Source organism: Passer domesticus, chromosome 5 (genome assembly GCF_036417665.1).
Source record: "Passer domesticus isolate bPasDom1 chromosome 5, bPasDom1.hap1, whole genome shotgun sequence".
Lineage (NCBI taxonomy): Eukaryota > Metazoa > Chordata > Aves > Passeriformes > Passeridae > Passer > Passer domesticus.
In genome coordinates this window covers 48,911,600-48,938,347 of record NC_087478.1, presented here as the reverse complement: position 1 = coordinate 48,938,347, position 26,748 = coordinate 48,911,600, and the positions used below count along the sequence as shown (strand labels likewise).

Genomic DNA, 26,748 nt, shown 5'->3' with positions numbered 1-26,748 from the left:
AACACATGTACCCCAAAGCCCTGGGTGAGGTTAGTGGGAGCAACATCTAACTCCAGCTTTTGATGTTACCATCTCAGCAAGACAGAGAGAGACAGAGAGAAGGAAAGGGAGCAAGAAGGTTAGGGAGTGGGGGAGGGCTGGGAGCCTGCAGACTTTGGTGCCACATGATCTTCCTGGTTTCCAAACTGCTGCTCCAACAGACGTGCACGAGCCCCATGTGATGGCTTATTTACGAAAGCACAGTTGTAATGCTGTTTGCATCTCATACCCGCCTGGCAGCCCACCTGACCACGGGCTCCAGGGGCACTGCATCCTCCCCTCTGCACCATCAGGCCAGGGGGATGGGTGACCCATGATGGGAGGACACTGCTGCTGAGCTGGTGAGACGATGAAGCAGAGAGGAGAAATGTCTTTCCACTGCTCTTTGCAGCCCTTTGCCTGGCACTGTGTCAGGAGGATCCAGAGGCAGGTTGCTGTCCCTCCTGCACTTTTATGAGGGGAGGAAGCTTTCTCTGAGATCTGTCTCGCTTCTTTAGGGCACCCAGAAGCAAGCTTGCAGTTAAACTCACACAGCATATGCTGATATTCCATGTTTATCTTCAAATAGGTTCAGATTTTCTTTCCTTGACTGGAGCTTTTTCTGGTACCATCAGCCTAGAGTCTTCTTTTGCCCAGAGATCCACTCAATTAAAGAGGAAAATTCCTTATAAATAATGTGGAGGAGGCTAAGGGAGGGAACGATGACAACAAATTAAAAGTGGTTGTTTATTTGGAAATTGATGATTTGGCATAGTTTCAGTTTTACAGAGAACCCCTACCTCCAGTAAAACTGTTCTTCTCAGTCAAAGAGAGGACCAAAACATGAGCAAGAGATACACAATGTGTGAGGAGAGGGTTTTTGAAGGCCAGCAATAGAACCTGAATTCACAGAGGCTGTGATGGGACAAGATTATGCTGCAGTAAGCTGTATATTTTAGGGGTGGTGTTTTCCTTACTCCATAGCATCCCTAGGAAAAACATCGATCAAAAAGTCATCACCTGATATGCTGCAAAAACCCCTCTGGTGATCTGCTCCCAAACCAAAGGTCCAATGAAGAAAGGATATCTGACATTTTAAAACTTCAGTATGGCCAAATCACCCAACACCATCCATCCCTAGCTCCTCTTCCCAGACAACCAATCCTGTTTTTAAGTTACCCAAGAGTCAAGACTGCTACCTCTCCACACAGATCATATCTCCCGCGGCCATGCCTCTTTCCTTCACACTCAGTAAATCACCTCCATGAAGGGTTAATTCAACCAGGGCCTTTTACTCCAAGTTGTTTTCCAAGTAGCTGAGAGAATAGGTCTCTTGTTACAAACATGGCTTCTGGGCATTTGGTGATGCTTTCCCTTTTCTCTCTCTCTGTACCACAAAAGAATCTTTTGTTCTCGTCTCTCTGTCTCATTTACTCTCCCCCACCCTGCTCTCGCCTCTTCCCTCCATTGGCTGCCAAGTGACTAAGGAATGGCAAAAAATGACCATAGCTTGGTCATGGCAAATATTTCTTCACCTATTATCTGATAGAGACCTTGAGCATCTATGTGAAGGCCCCTCTGCTTCCACTGGGCTTCTCTTAGAGATGGGGAAGAATGAGTCAGACACAACGGGGCAGGATATAAGTTGAATCAACCCAACATGCTAATGGAAATATCTTGCAAATTGACTCATGGTGCCTGTTTCAGGAAAATCAAATGATAGGGACCCAGAACTGACAGAAGTCAAGTGGCAGCTACAATGGGTCTAAATTTTTATGGGAACTTGGCATTTATTAAAAAACACATGGGAGGACAAAAAAAAAAAGTCTCTTTCTTGCCTCCACATTTACTGATTCAGTTGGTTGTAAGCTGGAGCTGACACTCTCTGTTGGATGGGTTGTAGTGTCACATAGTTTCCCTGCACTGTTGCTGTAAATCTTCTTGTGCGTGATCTCTCACCACAGAAAAGTTGTGGCAAATCCCCATGAACATCCTGTCTTCCCACACCCCATTGAAATTATACTTCAGGCATTCCCACAGGCATCCTTCCAGCTATAGTCTCCTTGCACATACTGCTTCACTGAGTCACCTTACACGTACACAGAGCTGTAAAAGATCACATGATGCCAAAGTCACTGCAACTTCTACAGTGACCTTTCTGCAACAGAAACAATTCCTTAACCAAATTCCCACCTCCCTTCCTTTCATAGCATTTGGGTATATACTTCACTGATACTGTGTTCTACAACAAAATAAAATTCTTCATTCTCACCTGATGCAAATCTTTCTGCCTTTCTGCTCACCTTCTTCTCTACGGACCCTCTTCACTCCTGTGACCACCCTTTGTCCTGAGTCGATCTCAGCCCTTGTCATGTGTTTGATGAACACGGCATATGCTGCCTGCATCCATCTGCCAAGCTTTCTGCACTCTTCTCCCATTTATTGCCTTCGCTACTTTGGAAACAATCATTAAATTTCAGCCTTAGCCACATCCCGCACACACGCATACAAAGCTGTGGATGCAAGGCGTTATGCAGAGGATTTTTACTCCTGTAGAGAAGGGGAATGGACTACAGATAAAAGGGCCATTATATTCCCATATTAGAAGGACTTCTTGTCTGGTGGATTTTAACCAAGCTGGTTAAAACATCATGAAAACGATGCACTGACCAACTCTTTATATTCGTACAGCTCTGCCCACAATAAGGATTTTTGCTTAGTCAACCATACTGTTTAAAATCAGCATGCAGGGCAGCTTTCACTGGAAAGCCTCAAACTCTCTCAATATGTAACAACAAAGGAATACATAATAATCCTTTTTCCTGCCTCCTGGCTCGATAGCATCTAAAAGAATCCCAGCAAAGACACAGAGATCCTTCCTGCAACCTCAGCTGTGCTCCGCCGCTCCCACAGTAGCTCTGTCGTACAGGGTGCTCACTTGCTGATCATCTCCATCACTAAAGACAACCAAAGCACCCCAAGATGAAGAATTTTGCCCTTGTCAAAAAAAAAACCAAAAAACCCCAAGTCCCTGCAAGATCCAGAAACTTGTTAATTCAAATGTTGTGCATCTAACGCTGCAAATTTAAACCTCCCCACCAAGCAGTGCTCCTGCTGCAATGGAGCCATGTGTTGCTGGATACTCTTGGAATTGTTCACTAAACAATGGTGAAACTTTAAGGAAAAGGCTTTGCTTCTCCCTTCTTCAACTCTCCTTCACATGGTGGGATGCCACACTCCTGATGTGAAGACTCTAATCAAAGGCATTACAGTGTCTAGAGAGCCCCATCAGGGTCATCTTTGCACCTTGTGGAGACCAAGAGGTCAGCTGTTGGAGCCCCTTTGGAAAAAAGAATCTACCACCATCGCTTTCAGAAATGAGAAGCCCAAGGATGGATTTTGGATTCTTACTTAGATAATTTTGGATGAATCAAGAAGAGAGGAGGGATAGCTGGATGTCTAAATAAAGCCAATGAGATCACATGTTCCGCCTTTTTATCTGCTTTTCTCTTTCTGCTTTTGGACAACAAAGCTTCCTTTGATACAGAAGAAGAGGGGGTAGGGACAGTGGGGAGAGGGGGTGCCAGAGTCACCCCAATGGCCCCCGGTCACTTATCCACGCTCCTTAATGTGATGTTCCCACTGAGAGCGACAGAAAAAAACAGTGATCTCATGATTCCAGAAACGATCAACGCAAACAACCCTGGGAGATCAGGGGTGAAGGGGACAGGAAAGAGGGATAAGGGATGAGTGAGGAAAAGCAAGAATGGGAGAGGAAAGGGTAGGAATGACAGGGAGAGTGAACATGGGAAGCAGGACCTTGGGGGACCACTGTGTATGGAGGTAGAAACTGAAGGTCAGACTCCAAAAGAGGGTGTGTGATAGGGATTGTAGAGAAGAAAGAGGAGTCTTGAGCCCAAAGGTAACAGGACTGGTGGAAGAAGATTGTGTGTGAGGTGTGACACTGTATGGCAGGACTCGAGGGCAGGGGCAGGGATATGAGTTGACTTGAGTTGTCTAAATGTAGGAAAAGGGAGGCTGGGCTCAGAGACAGCATGGTGGGATGAGGAACAAGGGCTTGATATGAGGATGAGAAGGAAAGGAGGCAGAATTACCTCTGGGATTAGGAGCAGAAGAGTTAAGACTTGCTGAAACTTGCTTCTTCTGCATATTGCTACACAGAACCAGGTCACCAAATCTGCCAAGAGAATAAAACTGGTCTCTCTCAGTCCAGACCCAGCAGATGCCAGACAGGTTTATTACCTGAGGCATTCAGCCACGTCCAAAGGAGGCAGCCTGGTTTGCACTTTCGCTGGGCTGATCTTACTGAAGGAAAACTTCACTCCAGCACAGAGGAGCACTATCTGTGTATTACACCTCACCTGCCAGCAGCCATTTCATTCAGCCTTCTTCCTTTCCTTCCCTCATGTGCTTTCATTAGTCTTTCCCATCTCCCCTCCCTCCATCCTTCATTGCCACCTTGCCACAGGGAGACAAGAGATCGCCACAGCTGGCAGGAGACATCCCTTCTTCTCCATCTCCCCAGGGGACCTGCCACCTCAGCAGCAACTTGTCCCTAGCCAGCAAAGCAGCCACGGCACAGCAGGAGACTGTTTAGCCCACAGGACTCCTGATGGATCTGGGACAAATAGTGGGATGAAAGACCGAGGAAACAACTAAAAGAAAAAGTGTCTTTCACAACGAGCTGCCATCTCCATGTCTCACAGATCTCCCCAGCACTGGCCTGTCCCAGGAGCTCATCACATTTCCCCCCTCCTCTGTCTGCTCTGTGGCAGCTAATCAGTGACCCACTGACAGTCTCTGTCCATCACTCGTCTCTGCACGCAATGGGGTAATTAAACCCTGACCCTGGGCTCCTTTTATCCATTTCCTCTGCACAGTCACTCCCCGAAATGGCAGAGGGGAGGGCCTGCTGTGGAGGCTCCTGCCCCAGTCTCCAGCTCTAATGAAGATGTGAAGCACAGAGGAAGGACTCGTTGGGAAAAGAAAGATGCTGAGGGGGCAGCCAAAGAGGTATTGAGTGGTACAAGGCTTGCTTCATGATTGTGCTGAGCTCTGCTGACCCACCTCCACCAGGCAAGGCTTTTTAAACTTTCAATTCTTTATCATCATGCCCACAGGTTGTCCAGCATCCTTCTCCTGTCCAAGCACACCTACAGAAAACCTACCACTCCTCTGCATGTCTTCAGGGCAGTGCCAAGTGTGGTGTCCAGCTCAGATCTACCAGAAAAAAAACCCAACAAACTTTCCACAAGTCTCAATAAATCCAGCCCTAGGCTTGCACACCCACAAGACCAATGCAAACTTTCTGCCCTCCCTGGTGTGAACCCATTGCCTCCACTTGGACTAAGCCAAATGCCTCAGGCCTGACACAGGACTTTCCCCATTAAAGTACCTGTAGAAGGGCAGAGGGAGGTCTCAGTGATGGGGTGAATCCCATGGACACAGGAGCTGGCTGGGACAAGGTGATGTTGCTCTTGTTTGCACAGAAGGACAATGAAAGATACACCCAGTGATAGACAGGAGTCACAAAATGCCAGGAAGTCCTTTTTTTTAACTTTATTTCTCTTTCTGCTTTCTGGCACTCTGCAGAATTTATGACACAGATTGATAAACAGCCAGAAATGATCCCAAGCAATCCAGACTCTGCTTCCTCCTCCTTACCCTGAGTGGGGAAGCTGCCTCCCTCCCACGCATGAGCAAGAAGGGCTGGGGCCACCCGGGGAAGGGCATGACGGGTAAAGCAGTGCCCCCAAACAATTAAGCACTGTCCCAGGCACTGCACACCCTTGTCCTGGGAACAAAAGAGTCACACACAAGAGACCTGACTGTGAAGCCTCCATCCGCTTTCATCACTGACCCCCAGGGCAGTCAGGGCACAAGGTCAGCCCACTTAAACTCCAAACTCGGCCAGAAATAGAGCTGGGAAGTGGGCAAGGGTGGCCAACTGCAGGGGTCCCCAAGCATTTGAGGGGTTCTTTGACTGAGCCATTTCATTTCATCAAAGACACATTTTTTTTCTGGAAGGAAAATGGAGAGCAGTGGGTGTGAAAGGAGTAAGGGGGAGGCAGGGTGTTCACCATGAGTTATGACCACCCTCAACAACAGTCTTTTACATTGCAGAGGTGAGGAGAGGATGGGGTAATTGGGCATGTTAGACCCATGCATAATGAGGGCAAGTCTCTGCCTGTTTCCCACCCCTCACTCTACTACTGCTCATGAGATGTGGTCCCCATATGCCCTGTTGCTATCCCGCTGTGGAGCTCAACATCCCATGGGCTCATCCCAAGGACCACAAGCCTTGATAGCACCCTGCCAGACCAGTAGTCCCCCTGGACTGTGCAAAAGAGTGTAGTCATGCCATGGATTGGAAAGGCTAAAAGTTGCCTTACAAATAAAAAATGATCAGCCAAGCCATAGCTCACACTTTCCACCTGCAGGGTCTCAGAAAACCCATTAGACTTTAGGTTGCCTTTAGGGTTTTTCAGGTTGCAAGTACTGATTTTGGGAGTAATGCTTTCACAGAGGTAGCATCTGCACCAGATGCCCCTGAGACCTATCTCCTTGTCTGGGAGAAGAAATCTGTGGGGACGAAGTCCAGGGGCACTGAAACATGTTTGGTGCATGTGGAAATACAACACATCTACTACAGAGCATTGCCTATTTCCCCCAACTTCCCTCTGGATAAACCTTGGAGAATCCTAAATGCAGGAAATTTCAGAGGAAGGACAGTGAAAACACCCAGTGAAAGCAGTCCCCTATTCCACCCCAACAGGGCTGTGTCCCACTGCCCCATGCAGAGGCTGCTGCAGGTGTTGGCAGCACCCAGCAGGAGTGGGGTAGGGATAGGGCAGGCAGGCTGTGCAGTGATGGGCAGGGAATACACTGCCCACACTTACTCACTGAAAGTTCCCCCAAAAACAGACAACAGGGCAATCAAGGAGGATGTTAGTGCAGAGTTAGTCGTGTTGACACTGAAAACAGTAGCAGAAAAGCAGCCAGAAACATGAGATTCAGCACAGCCCCAGTACACAGAAATACATCTGAGTGCCAAGAAGCTAACCAGTCATGCAACGTGTGATCTGCTAGCAGACTCCTTATTACACGTGATGAAAGACAGGTAGAAGGGAGTTTCGACTCTTAGAGTCAAACTTTTCATGGATTGTGTACTTGGGGACAGAAAAATCTCTGTATGTGCAAACTAAGCCCTCTTGATTAAAGCCATACTGTAGACTGTAAGCAATGTGCCCAATTTTCAAGAGAAAGCTGCATTTCAAAATTTTCATAAAATTAATCAGACCTATTCCTGAAAAGAAACCGCTTCCTGGGATTTTTTTAAATTCTGGCTAACCTTACAGTTTGGATTTTAGGTAACCATTTTCATCAGCAATTCATTACTTCTCCCCTTGGGAGGAGGCGATCAGGCAATGGATTTCTACTACTACTGAAACAGACATGGCTTTAGGGCATGCAGATTCATTCTCCACCTCACCCAGAGAGAATCCAATCAATCTTGGACACTTTGGGGCAGCTGTGCACAAAGGGCAGGGTCAGCCAGCACACGTGTACAAAGGCGATGCTTCGGGGATGTACTGAAGGACATGCACAACGTGCACACTTCACTGGAGCAGCACAAAACAAGGCTCATCACACCTACAGGTTTTGGCCTTGTCAGTGTCAGCAGGTCTAGTCTTTCACCTCAGGCGAGTGGTGCTTATTGTCTTTCTTTTGAATGGCAGGAGCTGCCAGCAAAGGAAACATTCACTGCTTGTTCAGCTCCTTGCAGCTCTAGTAGCAGAAGTGGGCAGAAGGAGAAATTAGGTCCTGCAACTTCTTTTAGCCAGTCTGATTTGCAGCCAGCGCCCAGGGGGCTCTGAGCAATCCCTTTGGGCGCAAGGAAATTATTCACGTTATACAGGTGTTCTCCTATGTGTGTGGAAAACCTTTTTTCCCCCTTTGCTGTAAAATAGGAGAAACATCTCACCTTCGCAAACCCTGAATCCAGGCCCGCTCCTGCAGCAGCAGTTCCGGGCACTGACCACACGGCGACACTCCAGCCTTGGAAATGGAGCCCGGCGGGGGACACCCTGCAAAGCCCCGGGGACAGAGCGGGACACACGGACACCGCAGCACGGAGCAGTCCCGCCGGGGCGAGGGGCGGACAGCGGGCTCGAGTTCTGCCTGTGTGACATTTGTTTGGCCAGCTCTCTGTTTTAGCAGCCAGCTTTGGGGAGGGTTCTGCGGGGTGAACCCTTTGCTTGTGTTGCAGGGTCTCTTTCAGGACATGACAGAATCTGCCCAGCTAAATTGTCACTGTCTCTAGGGATGGATATTGCACCACTTCTCTGGGCTGAAGAAACAGTGCTTACCCACCCTGAGTGTGATTTTTATTCCTCGTGTTGCACTGTAATTCCATCCTGCAACTCGCAACCCCTTCCTCTTGTCTTTAGCTGTGCAAAAAACCCTCAGAAGAGTTTGGGTCCATCTTCCTGTATCACCTGCAGCCACAGCCAAGTGCTGGAGCACTGCCGAGCCCAGCAAGCTCTTCGTGCAGAGACCAGGGTGTGGCTCATCAATTCTGGAGCTTCACTGATGTAAAACTCCAGTCAGCGGCCAGGGTCGGGATGTCAGTCTTTGCTTCACAGAGCTCCCACCTGAAGGACTGCATTTCTCATTCAGCTTCCCCTCATAAATAAATCACATCTTAGACCCGGGACTATAAAATGATTATTAACAACACACTCTTTCCCCTGGTAGCCCAGCCAGTGTTTTGAGGTATGCAGGCAGGAGGCTCACGGGGCCGCACACTGCAAACACTACCCACCCTGTCAGCCAGCAGGAGAGGTCATGGCCATGGGCAGCCCTGGTTCCTAGTCACGGAGGAGTTTCCAGCTCAAAGAGTACAATGCTGGGGTTGTGGGCCTTTTTTGGTCTGCATCAGAAAGTGGGGTTTGGGAGCCTGGTAGTTGCTCAGAAGCCAGGAGCAGCTGGAAAAGATGACACACAAAGCAACAAGGCGACCACATTTCTCTAGGAAATCAAAGCCTTCTCCCAGTGATGGTGCTGTCATGATGGAGGCAGGAAAACCATTTGAACAGCCAGCCACTGCCCCCACACACATTGCAGAGCAGAAGAACGTGAAGAAGCCTGGCGATCCTGCCGCACACACGGCAGTGCAGTGGCCTTGCACACAGCTGTGCTGAGCGGTGTCCACATCTGCTGGCATCCGATGGTTCCTCACGTCACTGCTGACTGTAATTGTGCCAAGCAATTTCACAGAATCACCAAATCAGTGAGGTTTAGGAGAGCCCTCTGAGACCATGGAGTGCCGTCTGAGGCCGAACTGCACCGTGTCAGCCAGCCCATGGCGCTGAGTGCCGCTCCCAGCCTTCCCTTAAACACCCCCGGCACAGTGACCCCACCGCCTCCCTGGGCAGCCCGTTCCCGTGGCTAATCCCTTTCTGTGAAAAAATTCCTGCTGATGTCCAGCCTGAACCCCCCTGTGCAGCCTGTGACTACGTCCTCTCGTTGCCTGGGACAAGAGGCCGGTCCCCAGGTGGCTACAGCCGCCTTTCCGGGGGTTGCAGAGAGCGATCAGGGCATTTCACGTCCCCCATTGCCCCGGCCCGACCAGGCCCCGCTCGGTCCCCATGGCAACGCGGCGGCCGCGGGGGGCGGGGCTCGGCCGGGCGCTTCCGGGCGGCGCCGGCCGTGACGTGGCCGGCGGGGGCTGAGGGCGCCGCGCGGCCGCTTCCGGTGAGCCTGGGGGCCCCTCAGGGACGCCCCCCCGCGGCTGCCCCGGGACGGTCCCTGGGGCCGGGGATAAAGCTGGGTGCCTTTAGCGGCCGTGGGGAGAAGCAGCTTCGGGAAGGGGCCGCGTTTTGTTCCGTGCTTTGGAAGCGCTGCACGTGTGTCAGGCCTGGGTTTGGAACGTGCAGCATCCAGGCTCGAGGGGTTCATCCTGTCGCATGCACAGCAGAGAGCCAGGGACACTTGACTCGTTTTTGATCTTCTGATACAAGAGCAGAGACCACAATGCAGCATTCCAGAACAAAAAGGAGATTGATAAGGGTGACAGGCTGGTTCTCTGTTTTTTCCTATTGCAATAATGCATTTGGTTTGTTCTGTTCTTTCTTCCCAGGGAGTTTGGAATAAGCAGCTTCAGACAAACAGACTCCACTGAACCAAAACAATGTTTGCAGATTTGGACTATGATATTGAGGAAGATAAGCTGTGAGTATTTCACTTATCTTTTCCTGGTGTTTCTTGCAATAGAAGTAGGCTTTGCAGCTAAGGCCTAATGAGAATTGATAAACTTACCTGTGTGTGACACTGTGTGCTGAACATCAGCCTTCCTGTTCAGTGCTGATTTCTTGCTCCATCTGGAAAGTGGGGATAAGGCATCACTGTGCTGGTGAGCAAAGGAGAACATTTGTGTTGCTCTGCAGTGACTGCCCTGCATTTATCACAGAGCATTTGATTTGCATCACATTTATGCTGTGCAAGTTGTCCTCCCATTCCAGCACTGAGTGCAGGTGAAACACTAAAGCATGATAGTGTTTCCTCAGTGCCTAGCCATGGACGAGGGTGTCTCTAATCCTTGCATGCAATCCCAAGAAAAAAGATAGCACTGAAGGTCTCCCTGCTGGCCCGTGCTGGCAGGCTCTGTGGCAGAGGTGAGGGAATGAATTCAGATGTGCAGTGCCCATGATGTTTCCCATTTGTACTGACTCAGGTACCGGAGTTGTTTCATGTGCAGGCAGCACTGCCTACGTTCAGTTATTCCTTTCTCTTTGTAGGGGCATCCCCACTGTGCCTGGGACAGTGACCCTGAAGAAGGACTCTCAGAACCTGATTGGGATCAGCATTGGAGGAGGAGCACAGTACTGCCCCTGTCTCTACATCGTCCAGGTGGGCACCTGGGGAGGAAAAATAAGCCATCTTTTTAGAACAGGGTTGGCCTGAGAGATGGGAAGTGTGGAAAGAGAGCCCTATGCTCTTTGTTTTTCTCGAAGTGGGAGATAACATCTCAATTTCAGTGAAAAGATTTCCTTAGTAGGTGTGGAAAAATTAAATTAAGACTATTAGAATTATCCTTCTCCTTGGAAAGCATGTTAGAATTCACAGGGGAACAGTGTGACACTCCCAACACCAGGAAATCCTGTGCTCAAGGAGGCACATCCTAGGGGCAAGAACTGCCTGAGGGAACAACATGATCAGCCCACCTCTTGGTTTGGAAAGGGGGAAAACTGCAGCTCCACCTTGGACAAAGCAGGAGTGGGTTCAGCAGGAGGAAGGCAGCTGTTTGGCTGTCCCTTCTCCTGCCTGTGCTCTGCCTTAGGTGTTTGACAACACTCCAGCAGCCTTGGACGGCACCGTCGCGGCCGGGGACGAAATCACCGGAGTCAACGGGAAATCCGTCAAAGGGAAGACCAAAGTGGAGGTGGCCAAGATGATACAGATGGTAAAGGTGAGAGGTAGGAGGGGGCCACTGGAGCTTCTGGGTCGTAGCTGGCAGCTTACTGTCCTTGGGTAAAGGGAGCACTGCTGCCTGCTCCCAGCACAGTTTGGGGTTTGCTCTCTCTGCAGGGAGAAGTGACAATACACTACAACAAGCTCCAGGCTGACCCGAAGCAGGGCAAGTCTCTGGATATTGGTAAGACTGGTTTCTTTCTCCCTAGAGTGTTAAAATGATGCAGAAGGGTGAAAGATTGGTGCCAGCTAAAACCAAATCTGTTTCCTTTCTTGCTCTTAACTCAGTCGTAGTCAAATGGATACTGTCAAAGAGAGTTACAGATTAAAAAAAATTCCTTCCCTGACATTTTGAAATAGGCTTGAAAGTTAAATCAAGATTTAATTGTTGTTGTGGGTGGCTTGTTTTTCTGTGCTGTGTTTAGCATGGATGATGAATCTCAACTGCATAATGATTTAATTAATTTATTTTTAATTCATGTAAGTTAGGCTGACCTGTTCTGAGATTTACACAGAAATGTGTCAGTTGAATGGCATTGGTGGTGATTTCTAACCATGGAGAACAGTGATGAAATAACTATCTACACGGAGTTTTGTACAAACATAAATTTTATGGGAGACAGGAGAGCTTTTATTGCTGAAACAAAGTGTCTGGTTTTGAACTAAGCCTACACAGCTGTCTCCTTTATATGGTCTGCCTTTCTCACTTTCAGCAAAATGTATCCATTCTCTTTGCTCTCATTTATTTTCCTGGTGATTATGGTGCTAATAAATTGACAGGAGTTCTGGAAAATCGTGAATAGCGAGATGGATTTCTGGGAAAACAGAGGTGTGATGAGAACATGGTATTTTCCAGAACACTATGGCTTCAGCTGAGTTCTTGGGATCTGCAGGCAAGGCTGTAAATAAAGGTGGCTGAGTCATCTGGTTCCAAGAAGGGCATAGATGTCTCTAGTAATTTGTGGGGTTTGACCACCAAAGGCAGAAATTCCATCAAGAGGTTACAAAAGGGTTTAACTAGGATTCAAAAGGGAAAAGTAAGGAAAGAGACAACACTGAGCATTAAGTCCTGATTGTCTCTCAGCCTCATTACTTCAGCTGAAGTCATACAGCAGATAGCATAAGCAAAGTTTAGTTCCAAATATCAAGATAAGTGCTTTGCTTATAGCAAAGTGATTGATTGGGACAATCTTCCAAAAGAATTGGTGGAGCACTGTTGATTGAAATGTTTAGGATGTGAGAGCAGAGCAGATGGGCAAGTTAGAAAACGTGGTATGCATGGCTGGACCACAGTGCCCTTTTCTACAGTATTCTTTCTTCTTGCTGCCTCAACACTGAGTTAAATGCAGTTAATCCAGTGCCTGGAAAACCAGTGGGAAGTGCTGGTGAGCTTTTCATGCCCACGGAAGTGACCCTGATGCTGGTTTGTTACTTTGTTTTGGCCTTCAGTCTTGAAGAAGGTGAAGCACCGGCTGGTAGAGAACATGAGCTCGGGGACAGCAGATGCCCTGGGGTTAAGCCGAGCCATCCTTTGCAATGGTAGGTATTGTCCAGGAGGACATCTTCCTAATGGAATGCTTTCTCTCCCGTATTTGCCTGCTTTTTATTGTTCCTTGCATGGTCCATATTTTTTTCTTCTGCTCTGCCTTGCTGTTGTAATTGTCTCTGCCCTTCCTGAGTGATACAGCCTGTCCTTGTGGCCACTTAAATGTTATCTCAGGTCAGATTAATTTAAAGCAGGGAGCAGCTCAGTGAATGCCAATAGATGATGCCCCACACTATAAAATAAGTTTGCATCGTTTTAAAAGCTTCCCACGTTGTATCACAGGACAAGCATTAAGGGATGAGGGAAACTTGAACCAAATAAATGAAACTGGTATTTTTCCACCTAGTCAGGTCTTCACCATGTCCTGAATGTGACTGTTATAATTCTGTATTCTGATTCTTGTTTCTATTCAGATGGACTAGTGAAGAGGTTAGAGGAGCTGGAGAGGACTGCAGAGTTATACAAAGGTAAACTGCTATTCCATCAGACAGCAGATTGGAGAGAAGGATGCCTCCATTTTGTTTCAGTGAAGTGACTTAAATGTTTTTTCTGGCTTCCATCACAGGCTTGACAGAGCACACCAAGAGTCTTCTCAGGGCTTTCTTTGAGCTATCTCAGACACACAGAGGTAAAGAATCTTGAACAAAGGGAGCACAGATCTTTCACCTTCAGTTTCAGGAGTTTTTGTCAGATGTGTGATTCCCTCACTCAAAGAAAGCTAGGAGTTGCAGAAATGAGCTGTGAAGGACTGCTCTCCTGTATTACCAGTCATGGTGCTAACACAGGCCCTGTCCTTCACATAAGACATTGTGGAAATGCCCTACCAAACTCTGGTCTTTAGGGAATATGTAGCTCACCTTTACTATTTCCCACAGGTAGCATCATCCCACAGTTAATTGTAAGGTTGTGGGAGGGACTTCTAATACTGGAGACAAGATTTTTCTCAGGGTTCACCTCTTTATTCATCTGTCTGTATTTATTCTGCTCATGCAGCATTTGGAGATGTTTTCTCTGTCATTGGTGTACGGGAACCACAACCAGCTGCCAGCGAAGCCTTTGTGAAATTTGCTGATGCCCATCGCAACATTGAGAAGTTTGGGATTCACCTTCTGAAAACAATTAAGCCGGTAAAGAATTTAACCATAGGAGTGAAGGGTTTGGAGAAGAGGGGAATCTAGAAAGACAGAAGCCTGTCTTTAAATGTGTGGTCTTAAAAATTCATTCATTGAAGGAAGAAGGATCCTTGTCTGCTTTCCTTCAGGGAATTGTCTTCATAATGTAAAGAACCTGAGAGGTAACATAATGAATACATCAATCTTGTTCCTATGACTTCTGCATATGGGTATATTCCTCTCCTTTTGGGGATGAGGGAGTAGTCTCACTGGCCAGTGTAGTACCTGATATTGGTATCCATAGCTGCATTGTGTCACTAAAAGAATTCAGACAAGCAACCCAGGAACAATGTAAGAATTTCAATCAATATGTTTGAGTGAGAGTCTCCAGGGGATCTCTGCACTTAGTTTAGTAAAGAAAGAATTTAAGTGTTGATTTGGGCACCACTTTCAGTGCTGTGTTGGATGGACGATGCTGGGTCATGAAACTTTGAATCAGGGAGGGCTGTTTCCAGGACTAGCTGAAAATAAAACAAGTCAGAAGCAGATGAATCCAGGCTAGGAGTGAGGCAGGCATTTCTAGCACTGGAACCACTTGCCAGTGACAGTAAAGGAGGCTCTAACTATTCTGAGCCATGACCAAACATTTTCTTTCTAATATGCTGGAGTTCAAAGAAGTGTTTTGAGGCAGCCTCATGACTTGTGCTGGCTAAAAGGTTGCACTTGAATTGTGGTCATCCTTTTTAGTCTTAATTCAGCAAGTGGGTGTTTCCTTTGCAGATGCTCACTGACTTGAATACCTATCTGAATAAAGCCATTCCTGACACGAGGCTGACTATCAAAAAATACCTGGATGTCAAGTTTGAATATTTGGTAAGCTGCTTGGTTTTATTGTTGGTTTGGTTTTTTTTTCCTAAGTGCTGGTTGAAATTAAGTTTCATAGAATCATCCTGGAAATCACATCTAGCCTATATGATCACATATCCATCCTTCCATAATCCATGAGAAAATGCCCTGTTTTTTCTAGTTCTTTGTTTACTGCCAGATTACTCAGGTCAGACACCTGTTTTTAACTTAACACTTCTCACTGGTAAGAAAGATCTTACAGTACCCACGTGACTTATTTTCTGCATAGTCACAATTATTTCCTAATTTATTTCTAAAGAGTTCCTCTGCAACTTAGGCTCTTGAACTCCTCTAAAAACTCCCCCATCCATATTTTTCAGGTAATTTTGGCCACACTTTCTTGAGTCAAAGTAAACAACTGTCAAGTCATATTTGCTCTACTTTAGACCTTGCCCTTTTTTTTCGTCCTTCATTCCACTCAGCCCTTGTTTTCTACCCAGAAGGGATAAGGTTGCTCAGTGCACCTGTAATTGAAGGAATCTATTTGCTTTTACCTGTTGAGAGAAGTAGTTGGAGCTGCAGCCCTAAGGCAAGGGAATATGGCAGGATATCTTCCTAGATCAATCATTCCTGCAATTAATATTTTTGTTTCCCTTCTTATTTATTCCCATCTCTTTCCCATACTTTTCTTTTATTGTCTTTTCCCAAAGAGTAGATCAACACTGGATTTTTTTCCCACTGTGCTTTCTTCAATCTGTTCCCTGAAGAAAGGCTTGGAATGGTGCAACCTCATGGGTATGGGTGATAATGAAGTTGTTTCTAATTTTTAATAGTTCCTCCCTCTTTTTCTTTTTTTTTAAATCTTTAATTCTGCAAAGTCTTACTGCCTGAAAGTCAAAGAGATGGATGATGAAGAGTACAGCTGCATTGTGAGTATCATACAATTGCAAAAGCACTCCTGTGTCTGTCAGCACCTAAACTAGTGAATGCATCTTAAGGAATTACATACATTTATTCTTAATGTATTAGAAATAGAGGATCCTTAAATGCTACCTGGGAAGCACTGCAGCTTGTTTGCTCAGTGGTTGCCTTTCTCAGTGTTTAAGTACTATTAGGTTATGTAAGGAGGATTAAGGTGTTATCTTCACAGATTCCATTTGTGTGTAGTGTACAGCTTATCATTAATTCTGGACTTGTTTCTTAGAAATGGAGATTTAGCTTCTCTGTAGCAAAATGCATGTGAAGCTGCATTTATAAGTGAAGGAAATTGATTAAAGGATATCTCTTAACAATAGGGGATTTATAGTTTAGAGTTTTAGGACTTTAATTCTTAACAGCTCTGTTTAAAATAGCTAAAGGTATCCCATAAATTCCAGTTTCCCTGCATAAAATAACATCTTTTTTTATCCTCAGTATCAACCTCAGAGCAGGCATTTGATTTCTTGGAATGCCTAGTTTCCAAGTGCCAGGAAGGAATGAAACTCCTAACACAATTTTTCATTATATGTTTCCTTCTAAATGGGAAGGAGAGAATCCCATTCTTTCCCAGCAGAGCGACACCTTTGGGTTTTGGCACGTGCAGTGTGTGCTGGGGAGCCGTAGTATGTCTCATGGATTTTTCTGTGTGTTGTGTTTACAGGGGCAAGGGAAGGATGCTTCATTGCTGACAGAGCTAACCCCTTCCCAGACTTTTGCAGGACAATGTATAGGTCCCTCCCTGTTGGTTTCCATCATTGTGTCTGGGTGGTTGTAGATACCAGAGGGTTCCCTGTGTAGATATGTAATTCATTGTGCAATCCATACAGGGAAAACCTTACAGAGGAGGGCAGAATTTTTATGTGCTTGATATAAACTCATTCTTAAAGCCTGACTTACTAGTCCAGGTAAGAATCTGTGCCACCTCTCCATGCTGGGCTGAAAGGTGCCTGTCCTTTTGTATTTTCTTAGTAGTGATGCTTTTCTTTACCATGCTTGGTGTGTGTTTGGCCTTCAAAGTGGCCCCACTGCTGCCAGTTTTTGACATGGCTCAGTGTTCCTCTGGGTTCCTGCTTCCTGACAGCAGTTCCCGTGTGCCTGAGAGGTCTGTGATAACCCAAGGTCATTGTGAGTCCACACTGGTAGGCAGACTTGGGTGCAAGCACTGCTGTGGGATCTCTAAAATGGGGCTGTGTTTTGGCAGGCTCTGGGTGAGCCTCTCTACCGGGTCAGCACTGGGAACTACGAGTACCGCCTCATCCTGCGCTGCCGGCAGGAGGCTCGCACGCGCTTTGCCAAGATGAGGAAGGACGTGCTAGAGAAAATAGAGCTCCTGGACCAGAAACATGGTGAGTGCCACTGCTGAGTTCAGCAGACATGACTTTGGCCTTGTGTTCTTCCTTTGTCTCAGCTCAGAAGATGGCTCCGTTCTTCTTTACTGAAGAACTCCTTTGTGGCTGTGCCTGAGACACCAGCCCTGAGGGGCCAAAAGGGATTAATGTAGGAGATGGTATCTAACACTGGTAAGGGAGGCTTGGTCACAGCCTTCACACTGTTTGGGAAGGAAATTTTTACACTTTTTCCCCCCAACATGTCTCCACTGCAGTGCAGGACATCGTGTTCCAGCTCCAGCGTTTTGTCTCCACGATGTCCAAGTACTACGACGACTGCTACGCCGTGCTCCGCGACGCCGATGTCTTCCCCATCGAGGTGGACCTCGCCCGCACCACTCTCAGCTATGGGCAGAAGGACACCTACACAGATGGGGCAGAAGAAGAAGGAGAAAGCGAGAGAGAGGGTAGCGGGAGGGAGGATGCAAATGGAGAGAAGCTCATTGATGATGCCTGAGTGTGTCAGCATGGCCAGAGGGAGGACTTTGCAGACTTCTGAAAACATGTATTTCACGTGGCCATTCATCCTCTGCGATGTCTCTGTGTGTCCAGCCTGGGATTCCTCCTCTGCTTTGGGTGGGGTAGCTGGTTGGATTGGGACCAGCATCTGCTTTCCTCTCTTTTCCTTTGCTTGTTTGCCTGGATAATTGTTTTTTGCCCCTGGAGATTTCTGCTACCCAACCTGGGTACTGAGCTGTGGGGAGGAGAAGCCACTCCTACACTGCCATGTGTCCCTGTGAGCAGGACTCTGCTGAGCACGTGTGCTCCTCTCTGTTATATGGAAGCTGGTTAAGGGTTTGGAGGTGATTACAAATGGTGAGCAGCCCCCTTCTATCCTCCCCTTGTGCTGTGGGGAAGTGTTAGCATCACTGCTTGCTGTCTTCAAGCTCCTTCCGAGCATTCACCTTAGGACTGTGATGGAAATACCCTATCTTTAAAATAGAAAGGAGACACAAGCCCTTGTGGAGAGAGGAAGAGGCTTTGGGATTTTTTTAGTATAAAGAATGACTAGTGTGCTCTCCTCTCTGCACAGCTATTTTGTGCTGCCTCTGGGCCAGCCAGCAGCAGTAGCTATCCTCCCATTCCCTAGCACAAGGGAAGGGGGAAAAGGAAAGCTGAGGTAAGTGAGAGTGCTTCTTTCCTCCTTCCTTTTATCTTCTCCTCCCTCCATCTCTGTGGGCCAATCCCAGATGCAGATGGCACTTTTATCTGTTAGTGGGCAGCATAACTGCCAGGAGTGGTGGTGTTCTTGGGCCAGGGTTTTTTACTTCTCTGTCATTACATTCTGGTGGTCGTGGGAGAAGTTATTTAAGTGCATTAATTTATGATCAAGATGTTTTTTTATTTATGTTTCTCTTTGATTGTTTTTGGAGCTTCTTCATCTCTGTGGGTGCCTGGAGAAAAGCCATCCATGGTCAAGCTGCTCTGGAGAATTTAAACAGACTGGTGTAGTGACTATTGTCTGTAATAAAGAAATATGTGACATTTCATTTCATGTCCTTCATGCCTTTCTATGAGAGGTTTGTTTGCTTATCTTCCATTGGTTTTAATCTTAATCTATAACCTTGGGAAGATGGGTGTCACGTGCTGGCCATTTTTGTCTTCTCCTACTGGTGCATAATCTCTACACCCACCTGTGGCGGTCAGTGCAGTGCAGATTTCCAGAGGAAGGGAGTTACAGATGCTGTAGCAAGGCCAGTCCTCCAGCAATACCAGCTTCTCTGCATTTTGGCTTCCCAGGGGAACTCCAGCCTTGTGTGGTGCCTCAGTCCCGCCAAGGTGGCATCTCTGTCCCTCTCCAGGGCCAGCTTCCCCACGCAGCTCAGCTGTTGCATCACAAGCTTCAGCTGATGCTTAAGTCCCTGATCCTCTTTCAGAGTTGTTTGTTGGGCCAAAACACGAAGCAGTTGAGGGGAACTGAAAATGCTTCAGCAGAGTCTGCCTGAAAGCCATTGAAACCAAGCGTAAAGCAGCATAGCTGGGTTTTTCAGGAAGAGGTCTGGGAATCTTGCAGCACTGTCTGTAAGTGAGATCTCGTACCCTGAGGGCTTTTATTTGCTTTTGTGAAAATAATTTACGAGCGGGAGGCTTAGTGGGAAATGTTGGCTTGTGACAAGGAAACAGAGGGGACCTTGTTCTAGTGACCGGCCTGGCTGACAAGGGCAGTTGTTTTCATGCTGTGGACCTTGGACCTCTGGGAAGTTGTGAGCTCTTTCTTGGAGGGCATACTAGTGAATAAGGGAAACCCAGCCTGGGGTTACTGGGGAAAGAGCTGCAGAGCAGCTTGGTCGAGCAGAAACAGCGAGCTTTCCTTGTTGGGAAGGAAAACAAGCTTTGAGGGCAGTGCATGAATGCCTGCAGGGCCCCAGCACCCTTGCTGCTGCTCTCATTCTCCCAGAGCTTTGCATCTGGGGTTTGGTATGGGGTTTAGTCTTGCTTGGGATATTTCTAAGGGAGTTTGAGTAGGAAAATGCCCGAAGTCACCACTATGACTAGCTCAATATCAGATCTAACAGTGGTGTTAGCTACGGTGGGACAGAGTACAGCCTCGTGGGGTTTACCTTCTCCCCTCCAATTTCCAGTTCTTCTGTCTCTTCTTAAACTGATATTCTTCAACAGCTTCATTTTGCTCATCATTTACTGGTGGTTTTTGTTTGGGAGCACCTAGAATGAAACCCTTTCCTACATGTCCCCACTCCCCTGCTGTGTTTAAATGGCTTTATGGATCCTGCCAACTACCCATTAATTTGTAGTCAGTCTGGTCTGGAATGAAACACAACTTTTGGTGGCCCAACAAGCTGCCTTCCCTGTAGCCCTCTGCTTAGTTTTTGATCCCTTGTTATAGTCACAGGTTCCCCCAGGGTCTCTCTGAGGTGAAGCAGTTCGGGAAACCGGAAGAAAGAGCTTTGGCCAGGGGTGTTTATAAAAGATCCTGTCCTAAAGCAGATTAGAAGTGGTTTAAGCATGCCAGGGAAGGTTGTCCTCTCTGAATCTAGAAATCCACCACTGCAGCAGGGGGTGAGGGGGTCATGCCTGCTTTACCACGTGCTCCAACACCCTCGTTAGCGGCACCGGGGGACTGGGGCTTGTCCTTCTGCCTTACCTTTGATTCCTTTATGTAAGGAGGTTTTCTCTATTTAAGAGGAAAACACAGGCACATCTGGTGCCATTCCTGCTCAGTGGATAATCGCTTGGGGCACAGTTATTTACCTGTCTTGCCACCCCTGCCCCCACAGGGGCCAAGTTGCTCCCTTCACACGTCAACGGGACTCACTTGAGCCTAGATAAAGCTGGCTTGGTGCTATTCCTGTCAGCGAGGCTCCGTGCTGTGGCTGCACACCTAATGGCATTAGCCTTTCTTAGGTGCCTTCTTCTTGTACCTCAGCAGCAGCCTCTAAGGCAGCGCTTCGCCACCTGGGGAAGCAGCATCAGGTGTCACTGCCCCAGCTTTACTGCCCACTAAAGAAGTGCCAGGCAGAGGTGGCTGGAGCTGGTGGCCTCCTGGTTCGGCAGTGCCCGAGGGAGGTGTTGCAGAGAGCCTGGCGTCTGCCCCCATGGAGGTTGGCAGCTGTGAGTTACACCACCTCCTAAACGTGCTGCCAGTGAGACTGACACTATCCAGACCGTGGAAGTGGGGTGAAGAAAACACTGACACCAGAACAGAGCGTACCAGATCTGATTACAAAGAGTCTCTAATTGTTTGTGTTCTGTATTGTGACCATGCAGAAGGAAAAGGAGAGTCCTTGGCAGCCTCTTCTGAAGACTTTCTCCAGGGCTGGTTTGAAAGTGAGGAAAGAAGATTATTATTTTTCTTTTTGGTGTTTGGGCTGCTCTGAGCCTGCGTTGTACCAGCATGGGTGCAGGATGCAAGCAGACGTATCACTGGGTAGGTTGTGGACATATGTACATAAGGACCAGCTATTCTTGCACCTCTCCCACTTATTTCTTACATCTGCCTTTGTCCCAGCTTTCTGCTCCCTGCATCCCGCCTACCCTCCCATGCTGAGGTGCTTGCAAACAAGGCCAGTTTTATACATCCCTGTTCTCTGCCCCGGCTAAAAACTGTCCCTCTCCACCCTCTGGTCAGCGTTGCAGCCGTCCCGGGCCAGCACCTCCCCATCCCCGGCGGGACAGCCGCCTCCCTCCCCTCTCTGCTCCTCTGCCACATGGTTGGCCTCCTCGCTGGCCACCACCACGGCGTTGTCAGTGCTGTGGGCCGGCTGGTGGTTGTTGCTGCTGTGCTCCTCGGCTTCCTGCACGTCGGACTCCGCTTCCTCGGTGTCGCTGCCCGCTCCCGCAGAGGGGTTGTTCTCGGGGGGAGGCTCCTTCTTCCCTCGGTTCAGGCAGCAGTAGCTGGCCACACCCAGGAAGAGGGCAGAGAGCACGACCTCTGAGCCCGCCAGGTAGAAGATCACCTCGTAGTTCTTGAGAGCATCGACCAGGCGGCCTGGTGGTTGGAGAAGAAATGAGATGGTTGGAGAAGACATGAGATGGTTAAATTCAGCCTACGCACTCCTGCATCGACAGCCCAGTGCAGGTGGGCAACACCTGCATTTGGCTGAGGACCCATTCCTCAAGGGAGCAGCAAGAAGCCTGAATACCTAAAAATCCCCCTGGGAAAGAGCCACACTGTACTTCTGGGGAAAGTACGGTAACAGTGCATGGTTGGTGTTTTCCCTTCTTTGGACAACCTTAAAAAATTGTGACACCCTCATGTTAGGGTTCCACTCCATTGGTGGGCCATCTTCTACTTGCCAAGGTGGGAAAAGCCTCTCATGATTTGGGTTGGCCAGTCTCAGAAAAGAAAGTTTGGGAGGCATTGCTATATCCTAAGCTATTATGTCAGGAAAACATTCTGAAGGGAAGAACAAATTTCCCTTTGGCAGAAGAATCCCTCTAGTTGGCCCGCACCTGGTGAGTTCTGTGCCAGAGATATTCTTAATCTATTTTCTGAATCCACTGGGGCTGGCAATGGAGGAAGAGTTCCCAGTCCTTGGTGCTGGGGAGCAGGAACTGCTGCCTTGCTGCAGTCGGGATGCAGCCGTGGAACCGTGCTCTTCATCCCGGTCTCGCGTGCTCCCAAAGGCACATGTGACCCCCAGTCCCTGCTGTGCTGCAGAAACCAGCCCCAGGACACGCTGAGGTGCCTCCCAGAGCAGTCATGGGACGAATTCCTGGGCAGGTGAATGTGGCCCTGTTCAGCCAAGCCGGATGGCGGGCGAGGAGCCTGCGTGCCCCAGCGCGCGTGCGTGTGCGTGTGTGTGTGTGCAGCTTATCCTGTGCCAAACCCCCTCGGCCCCACGGAGCGGGAAGCAGCTCAGGAGGATTACACCAAACAAAGCCACTTTGTTCAAGCCCCTTCTCCCAGCCGAGCACTGTTCTCCCCGAGCCCTCAGGATTGTCAGAGCGCTCGAGCTTCCTGCACCAGGGGGGTCCTACAGCCCCCAGCGCGACCTGGCTGCCCCCAGCACGGTTCTTCGGTGGCCCTGCACTGCCTGTGTGCCACTGTCTGTGCACACAGCACCAAGGCACAGGTGAACTGAGGCAGGAGGGCTGAGGCATTCCCTTCTTATCCCCCCACTGGTGAGCCTTGCTCCTTAGGCAAGGTGCTGTTAAATCCCTCTCTCCCCCAATGATCTCTCTGCAGCTGCCTCCAGGCACATATTTCTTGACCCTCCCTGGCCTGGGACTGCTGACTGCCCCACAGCTTGTAAAGTGAGATATGAATTATTGTTAGCATTTAAGAGGGTCCTCTCTTGGCTGCCAAATTTTACTTGAGAACTGGTTGGAGTTGCTGAGGGCGGGTTTTACTCATAACTGGTGGTTTGTGCTGAAGAAAAGACCATTCACACAGAGGTCTTCAATGATGGGCTTTAGCCTAATGTGTTACAGCTGAAGGAAGGGAGTGCAAGAAACAACAGAGTGGTTCCTGCCTGGGGATTTTCCATAGTCATGCCCCTGACTCTTCCTTGCAAATCAGGATACTGCACTTTGTTTGGAAATAAGCCTTGGGCATGATTTGGCTTTCTCACATGTGATCAGACACTTAACATTAATCTACACCAACCTCCATTCAACAGCCTGTTTTGATGGGCTGCTTGCGGGGCATGGGCCTTACCAGGAGCTGTGACCTAGACTAGACTGGCTGAAAAGCTGTGAGTGTCTTAATCCTCTTAGAAAAATTACCAGCAAATGCCTCAGGGGACTGTGCAAACTGTTTTGACTTGACTGACAGCAAAACACCTGTGCCTTGGAATTGGGATCAGAGCAAATTGAGATCACTATTCACAGTGCCAATCAAAAGGCCATGGACACCAAGGAGAATTTGAGAGACGCTTGCTTTGTCCTAATGAAGACTCTCAAAGGTTTGTCTGCAGCATGTGCCTGACCTTAACATGATTCTATGCAACATTCGTAGTGAAGACAGAGATCAGCTCTCAGCTTCTAGAGCAAATTTAAAGTTGAGAAATGGGGTCTTTCTTCGAGCGCATTGTCCATGCCTGGTACCTGCAATATGGAGCAGTGGCAGCCAAAAGAATGACCTGCAGCAAGACACCTACCTGCCGAGGGTGGGCCGATGAGCACGGCAAAAGCCTCGATGAGGAGGACCAGCCCGATGGCGCTGGAGAACTTCTGGGAGCCAACGATGGCCATCAGCACCTCGAACTGCAGTGCCCCAACCATGCCGTAGGAGATGCCGAAGAAGACGCAGAAGATGACCAGCCCCGTGTAGTTGCTCGCCCTGGCACTGCAGATGTCTGTCAGGCCGTTGAAGAGCATGGAGAAGCTGAACAGATATGCCACGTGAGGGCGGACCCACTTCAGCCCTGCCACCATGCCACAGGCTGGGCGGGCAAAGATGTCTATGAAGCCGATGATGGAGAGCAAGAACGCGGCCTCTGTGTCTGGCACGCCTGTGTCCTTGGCATAGTTGACCAGCAATATGGGGGGCACGAAGAGACCCAGGACCAGGATGAACTTTGAAATGGTGTAAATGATAAACCCTCGGTTGGAGAAGATACTGAAATCCAGAAGCTTCTTTCCTTTCTTAGGCTTCTTCTTGGCTTTCTTGCCTTTCTTGGTTCCATCAGTGGTGCTGATTCCCTCGTCTGACTTCCCTCCTATGGGCAGCATCTCCTTGGCTTCATATTTGTCCTGAGCTTTGCCCATCTTCCTCTTCATGCCCATATCCAGGGGTCTCATGACTGCCCCACAAGTGCAGCAGTTAAGCAGAAGGCCCCCCATGATAAGGAACCCTCCTCGCCAGCCAAACTTCTCCAGCAGCACTTGCCCCAGTGGAGAGAGGGAGGAGAGGAAGACAGGGCTCCCAGCAGCAGCCAGTCCATTGGCGAGAGGCCGACGCTTGTCAAAGTAGGTGCCCAGCATGATCAGTGAGGGCTGGAAGTTCAATGCCATACCCAGACCTACATGGAAGTGAGAGCCACGAGGGAGACACGGAGTGCAAGAGCATGAGATGTGTTTTGCAACAAGCTGAAAATTCCCCTCAGACTATCCTAGTCCTGAAGTCCCATGATGGGCTGAATGTATTCCTCACAAGGCTCTGTGCCTTCATGTAGGTGGATTGCCCCTGCAGAGGATGGGCTAAACCAGCCTGTCCACCCGAAATGGGTTTGAATCAGGTAATTGTGCTCACACTTAGGCAGGACCTGAGCCTTACACAGGAATTCTGCCTCTTTCCCCTGCCGCTGTGTACTGATGCCGCCTACCGCAGTTGCCACCATCACTGGGCACCCTTAGGTTTCTTCTGTCTCTCAGCCACAGGTCCTGGCTGTTTAGATCCACCAGATGCATCCTGTTTAGATCCAGCAGATGCATCCCTCACAGGTGCAACATTCAGGACTAGATGCCTCCCATAGTCTGTGCAAATAGGCGAGGGAGACCTGATACTGGACATGGCAGAGAAAGGGAAATACGCCACGGGAAAATATGACATAGTCTTGGCTCTTCCCCTGGTAAGCCTGTGTTGCCCCCCCAAATCCCAGGGCTCTCACCTGTCAGCACACCAGCTGTCAGATAAAGCTCAATGATATTGGTGGTAAAAGATGCCAGGATCATCCCAGCAGAAGCTAGCAGCCCGCCAATGAGCATCACGGGCCGGCAGCCAAACTGGTTCACCATGATGCTGCATACTGGTCCTAGGAGGAAGCAGAGGAGACAGAGTAGGTGACCAGGAGGAGACAGGACAACTGGGAAGGGGCAGGCAGGCCAAGCAGGGCTCTCAGGGAAGATGAAGCTGTGATGATGGAGCTCATTGCTTGGCTGCTTAATTGCACCTCTGTTGGGTCTGGCCAAGGGAGAGAGGCTGGTGGTGTGGAGGCTTCTGTCCTGCCCTGCCTTTGAACCCTATTCCCTGGCACTTGGTGTGGTAGGAACAGCACTTCAGCAGTGGGAGCAAACCCTGTATCAATTGTCTGGCATGGAGGTGGGGTGACTCCTGCTGGGGCAGAGGAAACAGGGGTATGAGATGCAGCACACTTCCAGAAGAGAAGTGGTAGGACAATTGTATTCTGCATTGTGGTTCATGGCCAGGAGAGTCCATGGGGGCATGGCCTGGGCCCGTGGCAGAGTGGGAAAGCTGTGAGGTGAGGAGGGGGAAGTGTGTCCAAGCATCACCTGTCCCATAGAGCATGGCCAGCATGATGGAAGAGATCCAGGCTGTGTCACTGTAGCCCACGTGGAAATCTTTCATCAGCTCCTTGAAGTAGACACTGACGGCTTTTGGGAAGGCATAGGAGAAGCCAGTGATGACAAAGCAGCCAAGGAGCACGATCCAGCCCCAGCCACCATCTGGGGGCTTCACAGGAGCCGGGAGTTGCCCTTCTTCTGGGTCAGGTCTCCCCATCTTCTAACCTAGGAATGGAAAGACAGACCAGGAGGAAGTAGGGCAACAGAGAGAGAGAAAGTCTGCTGGTGCTGCAAGAAGAGAAGAGCAGAGTGGAGCAGCAAACATTTACTACAAGGTTTCTCTCCATGCCCACCATGGCTCATCAGGGGCCACAGCTACTCTTTGTAGCCTGATCCTGCCAGGTGAGGTGAGATTGCTTTCAGGTGTGAGGTCATGCCTCAGCTGGGCAGAGGTGGGAAGCTCCCCCTGAGATGGGGGCAGCCCAGAGCTCCATAACCCCTGGCCAAAAACAGCTAAAGGTTGTCACAGCTCCCAGCTGAGCCTGGGGTGCTGCATCTGATGCAGCATCAGGATCTGCAGCACCACCCTTGCTTCATATCCAGCCTTGCCTACAGATGGGGGGAGGCAAAGATCAGCAATGTGAACTCTTTTTTCTTCTTAAAATCTGCCTTTGAGCCTCTCCCATGCTGGTCTGCTCCAGTGGGGAGTCCTCCAGGACCT

At 48.9% G+C, this 26,748-nt stretch overlaps 2 protein-coding genes and 1 long non-coding RNA gene across 9 annotated transcripts; 1 reads left to right on the top strand and 2 right to left on the bottom strand.

Annotated features, from left to right (window-relative positions):
* Window positions 1-319: 319 nt before the first annotated feature.
* On the bottom strand, window positions 320-9,601 carry LOC135300617 (uncharacterized). 6 transcript variants are annotated; one of them, XR_010362420.1, is made up of 4 exons: window positions 5,435-9,601; window positions 4,498-5,259; window positions 819-4,216; window positions 320-725 (listed from the first exon to the last, which is right to left on the bottom strand). It is a non-coding gene; the product is annotated as an uncharacterized LOC135300617 (long non-coding RNA). The 6 variants fall into 6 exon arrangements; XR_010362421.1 differs by having other exon boundaries at window positions 320-1,007; window positions 1,218-4,216; XR_010362419.1 differs by having other exon boundaries at window positions 320-2,124; window positions 2,291-4,216.
* Window positions 9,602-9,729: 128 nt separating this feature from the next.
* PICK1 (protein interacting with PRKCA 1) lies at window positions 9,730-18,871 on the top strand. Of its 2 annotated transcripts, XM_064420262.1 has the most exons (13): window positions 9,730-9,795; window positions 10,181-10,272; window positions 10,839-10,950; window positions 11,381-11,509; window positions 11,629-11,695; window positions 12,961-13,050; window positions 13,471-13,524; window positions 13,623-13,685; window positions 14,051-14,184; window positions 14,950-15,042; window positions 15,894-15,944; window positions 17,195-17,339; window positions 17,597-18,871. In XM_064420262.1, exons 2-13 carry the CDS (start codon window positions 10,232-10,234, stop codon window positions 17,836-17,838), a joined length of 1,221 nt encoding a protein of 406 aa, XP_064276332.1. In that variant the 5' UTR covers window positions 9,730-9,795; window positions 10,181-10,231; the 3' UTR covers window positions 17,839-18,871. The 2 variants fall into 2 exon arrangements, with proteins under 2 accessions (XP_064276332.1, XP_064276333.1); XM_064420263.1 differs by lacking the exon at window positions 9,730-9,795 and having other exon boundaries at window positions 9,861-10,272.
* A 2,190-nt stretch (window positions 18,872-21,061) lies between these two features.
* On the bottom strand, window positions 21,062-26,316 carry SLC16A8 (solute carrier family 16 member 8). The gene is made up of 4 exons (XM_064421577.1): window positions 26,016-26,316; window positions 25,394-25,537; window positions 23,942-24,805; window positions 21,062-21,828 (listed from the first exon to the last, which is right to left on the bottom strand). The coding sequence occupies exons 1-4, from the start codon at window positions 26,242-26,244 to the stop codon at window positions 21,437-21,439; spliced, it is 1,629 nt and encodes a 542-aa protein (XP_064277647.1). The 5' UTR covers window positions 26,245-26,316; the 3' UTR covers window positions 21,062-21,436.
* Between the last annotated feature and the right edge of the window lie 432 nt (window positions 26,317-26,748).

Excerpts from the sequence above, each read along its gene's own strand:
- SLC16A8 (XM_064421577.1), bottom strand. The coding sequence starts at position 26,244 with ATGGGGAGACCTGACCCAGAAGAAGGGCAACTCCCGGCTCCTGTGAAG. Across the intron at positions 25,538-26,015 it reads GGCCATGCTCTATGGGACAG|GACCAGTATGCAGCATCATG; the intron begins GTGATGCTTGGA and ends GCTTCCTCCTAG. Across the intron at positions 24,806-25,393 it reads GACAGCTGGTGTGCTGACAG|GTCTGGGTATGGCATTGAAC; the intron begins GTGAGAGCCCTG and ends ACTTCCATGTAG.
- PICK1 (XM_064420262.1), top strand. The coding sequence starts at position 10,232 with ATGTTTGCAGATTTGGACTATGATATTGAGGAAGATAAGCT. Across the intron at positions 10,951-11,380 it reads CCTGTCTCTACATCGTCCAG|GTGTTTGACAACACTCCAGC; the intron begins GTGGGCACCTGG and ends GCTCTGCCTTAG. Across the intron at positions 14,185-14,949 it reads TTCTGAAAACAATTAAGCCG|ATGCTCACTGACTTGAATAC; the intron begins GTAAAGAATTTA and ends TTTCCTTTGCAG.